The 11,021-nt window shown below is 44.5% G+C and overlaps 1 protein-coding gene across 1 annotated transcript in view; it reads right to left on the minus strand.

Moving 5' to 3' along the window:
- The window catches only part of COG1 (component of oligomeric golgi complex 1), a 21,623-nt gene extending 12,431 nt beyond the window's left edge, over positions 1-9,192 (minus strand). The window contains exons 1-7 of the mRNA XM_075845835.1: positions 8,846-9,192; positions 8,325-8,557; positions 6,608-6,789; positions 5,123-5,293; positions 4,804-4,960; positions 3,385-3,595; positions 308-1,099 (exon numbers count right to left, since the gene is read on the minus strand). Coding sequence (XP_075701950.1) covers positions 308-1,099; positions 3,385-3,595; positions 4,804-4,960; positions 5,123-5,293; positions 6,608-6,789; positions 8,325-8,557; positions 8,846-9,148 — 2,049 coding nt within the window. The 5' untranslated portion in view covers positions 9,149-9,192. The remainder of the gene's footprint in view (positions 1-307; positions 1,100-3,384; positions 3,596-4,803; positions 4,961-5,122; positions 5,294-6,607; positions 6,790-8,324; positions 8,558-8,845) is intronic.
- Positions 9,193-11,021: the final 1,829 nt, after the last annotated feature.

Genomic DNA, 11,021 nt, shown 5'->3' on the forward strand with positions numbered 1-11,021 from the left:
TGCACTCACTATTCTGCTGGTTGCTCTTGGAAACAGTCGACAAGCTTGTTGTCAGACACACCCCAACAGCTTAGGACAGTTAGTTTTTCCTACATCAGATTGATGTACATGTTCTTGGCATAAAGAATGCAAATTACAAAAGCAAGCTCTGTGCCGACACAACCAGCTGGAGTTTCTGGGAGCTTTCAGCTCTGAAGCCAGCAGAATTGTGAATGCAGTTGTGGGAAACAGTACAAGCTGTAACTCAGGAGCTGAAATCTTAGTTTGTTGAATTGTGTTTGTGATGTATCATAGAGGTGAATCTTACTTGAACCACGGTGGAGCTCCAGATGGAATAGGCGTCCAAGGACTGATTAATAAGTTTGTCTTTCAGTTCTTGCCATTTGCAGACGACTTGAGACTTGTCAGCAGTCCTCCCTTTACCAGACTTCTTGGCAGTCTTCGTTTCTCGTATGGTCGGTTCGATGCCACCAGCCTTTCCCAAGATGCACTGCTTTAAATGAGGGCAAAGTTCGCTCAATGACTGGCACAGCCTTGCCAGGAAAAGCACTTTACAAAGTGTATAACTAAACAGCACAGTGTTGTGCTCACAAAGTTCCAAATCTGCAGCAGTTTTGAGCTGTGCCCTGACTGAGTCCTGGATGTGCTGCATACAAGTGAGGCAATGGTGGCATAATATCTCCTGCACCATATTGGCATCTCCATACCGATCGAAAGCGGAGTGCTTGCCACCTGCTGTAAGGGATTCCTTCTGCTGTTCCGTACCAGATGCCTCCCTCGGCAGGTACGAGAAAAGGTCTTCTAATTTGACCTTCAATTTTGAGTCCAATGCTTGGCAGAAGCTCTGAATGCATGGAGTGACTGCTTGGGCCTTGAGGGATAAGCCGCTCCTGCGCTGGGGGCTGCGGCCTGCCACGCTGATCCAGGCAGCATCTGACGGGAGGTCACTTGGGTTTTCGGACCATAGGAAGGAGCAGATGTTACTCTCATACTGGATGTGTTTGATGGTGTCAGGGTTCCTTTCAAGATCCTGCAGGGTGGAGAAGAGGAGCTGCACGGACTCGTTGGATATAGACTCAAGACCTTCTTTTATCAAAGTCTGCGCAAAGAGGACAAAATTGTCAGATTAAAGGGTTACCCATTCCAAAAAAAAAAAAAAAAAAAAAAAAAAAAAGTGTGATAGTTACACAGGCAGTCATTTCTTAACCTCCTAACGGTTTAGCCTGAGCACAGTGTTACTGGAAAGGGAGCTGCTACTATGAAGGCTCCGGCTCGAACACAGCGAGAGCCACCATGTTGGTCTTATTTTAAAACCAAGAATCTTGGCTCCAGTGATGATCCTGCCGGAGTTAGTGCAAGTTGAAGTGGTAGCTGCATATATCGTACTTGCAGTTTTCCCTTCAGCAGGGAACGTGGTGCAGCATGGGATGTGCCGGCAGCACGCAGGGCAAGGAGGAGGATCCGTGATCTTTCTCCCATCCCTGTATGGATTCAGATGATTTCAGGGGGAAGGGGGGGGGGGGGTAAACATGGACTTTTATTTATGATATCAACCCTCCTTATCAATCAGATAGCTTACTTGTTCCCTGGTTGTCACACATGAGGGGGAAGGGGTCTTTTTTTATTTCATGACCCAGCTATGTACACCTTTGTAAGCAAAGTTTTTTTTATTATTAAATGAATGTATTTAGTGTGGTTATGCAACTTTAAAAATAACTTCTATTAGTTTTTTTGCCCTTACAGCTCCTTGTGTGGAGGAGGTAGGGCAGGGCGATCAAATTAATTAGATTAATTCACCCTCAAGGGCTCTGACGATTCGGTTTTTTAACGAAATCTTTGAATTGATTCTGTAGTCGCGCTGTACTGCAGGGGGAAGCTCTGCCCCGCCGCCTCGTCACTGCCTGGTCCGCCTGTTCTGTCTCTGCTTCCCCACAGAATTGCTGTTCTGTACTGAACAAAATGATACAATAAGGAACGGCAGTTCCGTGGAGGAAGCAGAGACTCCTAGTACATAGCCACACCGCCCGCTGTAAATAGCCCGCCTTACATATCCCACCACTGTTCCCCCCCCTCCCTTGTAGATCGCACCCCCCCTCCATTATACCCCTCCTGGTAGATCGTGCCACTGTAGCTCCCACTAGGAGCTGAATCCCCGGCCAAAGTGTCGGCAACATCTGGCCGGAGATTCAGCTCCGAGTGGAGCTACAGTGGCGCGATCTACAAGGCGGGGGGGGGGGGATGCGATCTACAAAGGAGGGGGGTGCTATCTGCTAGGGGGTGTGGCACTATTTATATGGTGACTGTGACACTATATTGGGGGGCCGGCACTATCTATATGGGCACTGTCACTATATGTGGGCACTATGGCACAATATGCGGGCACCATCTACAGGGACATTGCGGCACTATCTACATGGGCATTGTGGTGTTTTCAGGGGACTGGGACAAAAAACCTTGACTAATGAAATCAATTTTATTTATTTTTTAACGGAGAGACGGACTGGAAATGGATGAAAATTTGGAGACACTGATGCAAAATGGACATGAATAACAAATGGTGAGTTTTTAACGGCCATTCTTTTGTCACGGTCGTGTGACTGCAGCCTAAATGACTGATGCCAGGAGACCCGTGCACATGTACCGTGACCGAGCTGGGAAATCCGGCGGACACTCGGATCGTTTCTCACGGTCCAATGAATCCGGCCTTAATGTAATTTATTTAACCCTCCATGGTGGGGCCGGTACTGCACAGGGTCCGGCTCAGACCTCAGACACTATAATGTAATCTCGCCCCAGAGGGTCCGCTCGGCGCTATCTGCCCGGCCCTGCTGCAATTTACACCTCTCTCGCCTGCGATGTCGGGGACCAGGCTGAGGTGGTCACGGGCAGAGGGGGATGTTCGCGCACGCAACGCATCATTGATTATAGATTCTGTTAACCTGTTCCCTGCCGGGGAACACAGACGTTCTAATCAATTATATAGACATTTTTCCAATTGTAATTATGATTATAAAAAGTATTTGCGGAGGTTAAAAGTTGTGAAATAACGTACAATAATTATAGCAATGTATGTTATAAAGTTATTTATAGAAAGAAAATGCATTCAATTATCTCTTGGTATTACTGTTAAATAAACAGAAAAAATTAAGAAAAATCAAGATTCAAATCGTTCAAAAAAAATCTATACAAAATTTTTGGGCAAAAATCGCCCAGCACTAGGAGGAGGCTTATAAGAGTCTCCTTTGGCTTTAGGGTTGTCACATAAAGACCAGTGCCCAATATGGGTATTTGGCCATCACAGAGGGGGGGCTGCATCAATGTATAACATGGACGGCCATTATTTTGTAATGCTTCCCTTCCCCGGAGCACTGACGGATCACTTGCCTGGAGTCGGTCTAAGAACAGTTGCCGCATCATGTCCTCCCAGAAACGGATAGGTCGGTCCAGTAGTCGCTGACAAACTTTCTCCCAGTTGTGGCTCATGGAGTCACTAGTCAGCAGTTCCCACACAGCGTCTCGGATGCCGGCCAGGCCTTTCAGAGTCTTCACGTAGATCAACAGCGCAGAAATCCCAGACTTTAGGTCTTCATTACACCTGGAAGAAATTCAAGATCAGACCAGAGACCTCTAGAGTCAGCAAGTCCAAATCTCACTTCTGAGGGGATTTCACCCGGACATTGAGAACTACGAGAGGGTCTTCTATATATTCATGAGGACTGATGGTGATTTGTACTTTTTATTGGTACATACTAATTTTGATCACTTTTTATTCCATTTTATTTGGGAGGTCAAATGACCCAAAAAAATAAAATAAAGCAAATCTGGCGCGTTTGTTTTACGCCATTCACCCGATATAAATAATTTTATATTGTATTAGTTCTGACTTTTATGGACATGGTGATACCAAGTATGTTTATTTTTCACATTACTTTAGGGGGAATTTTTATTTTTTTTAAACTTTGAATATAAATTATTTTTTTTGTACATTTTAAACTTTATTTTTACAATTTTTTATTAATCCTCCTAGTGGACTTGAACAAGCGATCGTTTTGATTTTAGCAAAGGGTTAAAGTGATTTTCCAGTCTAAGGCTTCATGCACATGACCGTGCCCGTAATTACGGACAGCCACCCGGCCGTTTTTTTACGAGCCGTGCTCCCATCGTAATGTATAGGAGCACGGTCCATAAAATAAAAAAAAATAGGATGTCCTATTTTTTCGTCCGGTTTCTACGGCACGGACAACCTCCTGTAGACATACGGGAAGGTGTTCGTCGGTCATAGAAATGAATGGGTTCGTAATTACGGGCGATTTTACGGTCGTATGCATGGGGCCTTACGGAAATAAAGCTGAGTGAATATGTAATAAAAAGTTCTGCAACTTTGTGTTTCAATTCCTTAGCATTTTCAAGATCAATGCTTGCAGTCAGTGAATGAAAACATACTGGTTTACAGCCAGAAGCTGAACATCCTACAGACCTGGTCCCTATCACACATATTAGAGTTTGTCACAATGTATCAGTGTAGGAATCCTGGAGTCCAGGGTAGGAGAGAGCTTTGTGTTGGTGTATTTTGTGCTCAGCTCCTATAGGATTGCATTTTCTGGTACATTGTAACAAACCCTATCAGCTGCGTGAGCAGCGCTAAGTCTGTATATGAGAGCTTTGACAGGTTATAGTCTGCCATACAACTGATGCACTGTGGCATACAAGCCACCCACCATTAGCTTCTCGCAGTGGGACCCCCCATAAGAAGAAACCCTATAAAGTAAGACTATAAAGAACGGAGTCTTCCCCGCTTCTTACAGGTTTATCCACCGCTGCAGAGTTTCTCGCAGATAATCCTGGCTTATAGGGTGAGCTAATGTCCGCAGAGTGGGCTGGAAATCAACAACGGATGGTGGAAGATGCTTGAACCAGCTGACGGATTTAATTTCTTCTCTTAAGACTTTAATGCCTTTCCCTGCAATATAAAAAAATCCATACGCACATGAGAGACTGGCACAGTGCGCTAATGGGTGAACTGGCACCAAGCATCATGGGACTTCCATTACTCGGTGTCAATGCTGCAACTACAGAGCAAGGTGCCAAGGACATGTCTAAATAAAAGTCGGGCAAGTCTTACCGCCTGTCTGCTGGGTGGTGACCGTCTCCAACATAGAGAATAAGAGCCCACAGCTAAGTGCGGGGTTAGCGGGCACATCATCTGGCTGGGTATAGAAGAGGGCATGGGCCTGGTATAGGGTATTTGCCAACAGCTCCACCAGTGAACACACCTGGGACTTAATGCTGGAGCCTGGAAGACAAGATAAAGACACAACAATTATACAATATCAATGCCCTCGTATATCACCACTCTGTGCAGTCAGGAACCCGGTCCCTCTAATGTATATGTAACCCTTACCGACGATAGATAGATAGATAATCTCTCGCTCTACGTACGCAGCAGGTATCAGTTGTATACTGCCGCTCAACCCATAATCTAAAAGGCTGGGATTGGATATTACACCGATCCCAACCATTTACCCCTTATATGCCGCAGTCAATATAGACTGTGGCACCTAAGCGATTAGACAGGGAGGTGGTCCCCTCCGTCACACCCTCAGCTCCCGCGAGACCCAATCATGAAGGCCCCCAGGTCTGCCATCTTTGTGCACCTATTAAGTCCTCCGGGAAAAATTACAAAAAAATACAATGCAAAAAAGGTTTTTCAGTGTATTGTACGTTTAAGGCCACTAGTAAAACAAAACAAGTTTAGAAAAAATAAAAATATTCAAAAAAACCTATTAAAAGTTGGAAAATAAAAAACACCCTTTTCCATTAATTATGTAAAATAAGGTAAGCAATTAAAAAAATAAAATAAACATAACTGGTATCACCACATTCGTAACGATCCAAACTATTAGATGTAACGTTATTTAACTTACACTGGAAACGCCGTTAAAAAAAAAAAAAAAAAAAAAAAAAAAAAACGGAATTGGTGTTTTTTGGTTTATTGTACCAATAAAACTACAGGTCGTCCCGCAAAAATCAAACCCTCGAACGCTCAATTGACGGAAAAATAAAAAAGTTAGGGAGGTCTGAAAAGTGTTTTTATTTTGTAAAAGTAGCAAAACATTGAGAAATATATAAAATTTGAAATCGCCGGAATTGTACGGACCCGTAGAATAAAGTAAACCTGTCATAAAAAAATAAAACCCAAATAAAAAAAAAATTGAGGAATTGACGATTTTTTTTCCATTCCACACCACAAAATAATTTTTTACATTTTTTTCAATACATTATATAATGCCCTCCCCCCCCCCCCCCCAACATCATGTCCTTCCTCATCATACGTACAGACCCGTCCTCACTAACAGCAAGTGGACGGGTCACTGCATCCGATATGATCAACACACTGAACTCCTGAAATACTCTGTGCTGCTGAGCAACTCCACTCCTTCCATTGTCAGTCAGTGACTTCCCACATGACACCGTCCACACTAACATCACATGAAGAGACAGCTCATTGCCCCCCACCGGATCAGAACACTTCTGAAATACTCTGTGCTGCTGAAGACCACTGTCTGTGGCCTGCTATAAGGAATTCTGACCCGTCTGAGTGACTCACCGTGGTGCGGCTGGTTGAGCAGCTGCTGGATGCCAGTCTTTCTAGCGAGCAGGAGATCGGCCAGGGCTTGACGTGGAGAGCTGTCCTCCAGAAGCATGATGGAGCAGAGTGCCTCCGCCACAGACTGGTCCGACGCTGCGGAACATCTTAGAAGAGACTTGCTCTCCTGTAGAATGGTGGAGCTACATAGAGAAGACAATATGGATATCAGCTCTTAGGTGCAGCTCACACTTCCAGGAGCAGTTACGCATAGCAACCAATCAGATTCGGCCTTTCATTTTCAGAGGACCTTTGGAAAGTGAAAGTAGGAACCTTAATGGTTGCCATGGGCAACTACTCCACTTTTCCTTTGCACCAGTTTTAACCCTTCAGGTTGCAGCTATTTTGGGCATTGAGGACGCAGCGATTATTTCAATATATTTTAGTCGACAACGAGGGCATTTTTTTGGTACCAATGTAAGGTAGAGATAATGTGTAAAAAACCGGCTTATTAGATATTTTTTGTTGAGGGGGTGAAAAAAAAAAAAAAAACATTCTGCCAGTTTTTTTTGGGGTTTCCTTTTTACAGCGTCCACCTTGCGGTAAAGATGACCTTTCAGCTTTATTCTGCGGGTCGTTACGTTTGCAGTTTTCTTTTTATTCATTCGTTTTTGCGTCACCACAATCTGAAGACATTCCTTGCTATGACAATAAAGACCAGCGGAGCACGGGTTATTTTTTTTATTTGGTCACATTTTGTATTTTCAGGGTAAATTTTTTAAACTCACAGAAAACCCCTTTAACTAGTTCACGACGATGGGTGTTCCATTACATCCTAATGGCGGTATTTTCATGGTATGCCTAGTGGATGGCAGAGGAGCTGTGCCCGTGTCATCCGTTGCGGGTGGCAGCTGTAATATAAAAAGCGGACATCCCGCTGCAACGGCCGGGTTCGGGATCTAAGATTTGACGCCTTCGATTCCGCACTTAATGGCAACCATGGCATCTAAGTGGATAAAGAGGAAGGGGGCTCCCTCTGTCACCCCATTAATTCCCTGAAGGGTTGCTATGGCAACCATGGGCCCAACAAAGGCCCGCCATGGCCATATGCCTATTAGGTTGCCAGTCAGTTTTGCACTGACAGGCAATATTGCTTTAGTATACTGAACCACGCAAAAAACTAGCCCCCCAGGCATCTTCGTCACCGGTAAAAAAAAAAAAAAAAATTATAGCTCTCAGAATGTGGCAACACAAAAACAAATATATTTTTTTGTTGCAAAAGTAGTCAAACTGAAAAAGTATCTATATATTTGGTATCGTTGTAATCGTAACATCCCGCAGAATAAAGCGAACATGCCCTTTTTACTGCACGGTGAACGTAAACAATTAAACCAGAAAAAACAATAGCTAAGTTGCTGCCCCCCCCCCCAAAAAAATCCCTAAAAAATGTCACTACTAATTTAATTTGCCCCACAATGGTGGAAAAATACAACTCATGCCTCGAAAAACAAGCCCTCATACGGCTACGACAATTAATAAATGACGGCCCTCAGAACGCAGAAATGAAAAAAAACGGGGAAAAAAAATTACTGCGTCCTCAAGGCCCAAAATTGTATTGACCTAAAAGGGTAAATCCTATTAACCCTCTATAGACTGGTCGATCATCTCTTTAAACCAAAGTGGAACCCCTATATTATATACTGCAGCCCCCCCCCCCCCTTCTGGTCTGAATTCTTACCGGAAGGTGCCCGCAGCGGCGACCTGGCGTATGAGAATGGGGAACTTAGCGAGGACTGGGCTGTAGCGGGAGGTGGCGGAGTCGAGCTGCAGGAGGGAGTGCAGGTGGCAGCACAGTAGGTAGAGCTGAGTGGCACGGAGGTACTGAGACGCCTCCATCGCGCTCCAGATCTTCTCTGGGATCTCCAGCAGTAGTTTGATCTGTGCGGCCGTGCTGTAAAACTTCTCCTGGGACTGAGAAGGACAGAGAAGAAAAAAAATGCTACAACTTCCTAATATACTGTGTGCTAAGATGCGACAACATTTCAAAATCTCTGCTTGCTGTCATTGAATGGGAACATTCTTGTTTACATCCAGAGCCTAAAAACTTGCACGGACCCTGCTACAGATTAGCATTGGGATCCCACCTTCCAGATACAGCAAAGACCCCCAAACCTCAATATATATATATATCACTACCCCCAACATATAACTAGCAAAACTGCCAAGATGTAGCAGAGCCGACCCATCCCACGTTCTCACCTGTACAGCGCTGGTTCCCCGGAGCCCCATTGCCGGGCTGGGCTTTGATTTCAGAGCCCCGCAGTAGCGCTCCATATCCCGTACAGCGTCCACCACGAGCCCCGCACTCTTCCTCATCTCTCCTATAGTGTCCGCCGCTTCAATCAGATCCCGGTATCTCTCCCCCACCATCTGCCGTAGCTCTTCCTTCTTCTGCTCAATCTCTGCCCGCACCTTCTTCTCCAGCCCCCGGATCTCCTCGGCGCTATGAGCCTCAAACAAGGTGCTGGGGTCCCGCAGCTCACTCAGCTTCATCGCCGCCATGATAACTGCCAGCGCAGCCAGGAAACCAGTTGTCACTTTAGTGGGACTTCACTTCCCGAAATGCCTTGCGAATTAAGTTAACGTTTCAGCCGACTACACAAGTCCCTCGCTGATGGGAATTGTAGTTTTATCAGTATGCTGAACAGGGACATGCGGGGTTTTGTCGACTTTTGTGTCATGTGATTGGTTATTAAACGCTGAACTACATCTCCCGTCATGCTTTTGTATGGTTTAGTCGTTCTGGACTGACAGAGATAACAAAACTTGTAGTTTTCAGAAGACGTGCACTTTATATACAGGGAACTTCAGTATCATGTGACTAGTGATTTAGTCACGTGGCGTGGAAGTCTCAATCATTGCTAGTTAGGTGGGAATTGGCATTGCGCAACGCTGCCTGGTACTAAAGCTATCTATCTATCTATCTATCTATCTATCTATCTATCTATCTATCTATCTATCTATCTATCTATCTATCTATCTATCTATCTATCTATCTATCTATCTATCTATCTATCTCATATCTATCTATCTCATATCTTTCTATCTATGTCATATCTATCTATCGCCTATCTATCTATCTATCTATCTATCTATCTATCTATCTATCTATCTATCTATCTATCTATCTATCTATCTATCTATCTATCTATCTATCTCATATCTATCTATCTCTCTCTCTGTATCTATCTCATATCTATCTATCTATCTATCTATCTATCTATCTATCTATCTATCTATCTATCTATCTAATATCTATCTATCTCATGTCTATCTTTCCTGCTATGACATCACACGTTTGCGATGGGTAAATAGATGTCAGCTTCTGTGACATCACAAGTGTGTTTGGGCCAGGTAAGTTCAGGGGCGGACATATCAAATGTACCATCAAACATGTTGGAAATCAAGGACCAATATATTGTTCTTGCACAGGGCCCCCCAGTTGTTGGTGTCTGGCCATATGCTGGTGGTTATGGGTAGCTCCTCCATTTTTTTCTGCTAGTTTCGATACGTTGCCGCCATTGTATCTTCTGCTAGTCCCCCTTCTAATAACTACCACATCGCTTTAACAAAAGAAAATTTGTTCTGTTCTGTCTGTATTCAGTTATCACCCAGCTTTTCTAAGGTCCTGAACAAAAAATATGCCGAGTTATGCAAGGACAGATCCTGTGTTCCCGTGATTCTACCTATCAAAGAAAAGGTGACAATCTAGGAAAGTTGGGTGACAAGAATAATGCAGTTTGCAACACTATTCTTACTGTCAAAGATACTGGACCCCCGACGGACCCCGTTAAACTCAATAGGGTTTGTCAGGATTGCCAATAATATGGATATCATAACTGTCAAGACTCTGTTAATAATAGAAGCCGTAATACAAGTGTGAACAGAACCTAATACTAAGTGTTAATGATACAACGAGGGAGAAAATGTATATGTCATCACTTTCTTCTTGGTCGGGGTCAGATCCCTGTGACCCCTACTGATCCTGAGAATGAAGGGGCTCCAGGGCTGTTTTAGGACTGTGGCCCCTTTGCTGTTTATCCCAGCACAGTGTTGCTGTGTACTGTAGATATATATCGGCTTTCAGGCCATGGCTGGCGGTTTTTCTCACTCAGCGCAGTTGGTGAACTGTCCGCGTGCTGCTGGGGTGACAGTGTATCGTGAGGGGACAAATGTCATCATTGTAAATAACCGATGTGGAAACAGCGGAGCACCAAGTGACATTGATGTGAGAGGTTGAACGTCGGCTACGAAGGTGCGCGAGGGCCGAACAGCCCATGGAGTAGCCCACCGTGAAAATCAACCCGGGGGCTACCAGACGTGTGTCTAATACAACAGGTTCAGTGAACCTACTGCTTATGGGGCTCCGGAGCAG

The sequence above is a fragment of the Rhinoderma darwinii genome, chromosome 13 (genome assembly GCF_050947455.1).
Source record: "Rhinoderma darwinii isolate aRhiDar2 chromosome 13, aRhiDar2.hap1, whole genome shotgun sequence".
NCBI lineage: Eukaryota > Metazoa > Chordata > Amphibia > Anura > Rhinodermatidae > Rhinoderma > Rhinoderma darwinii.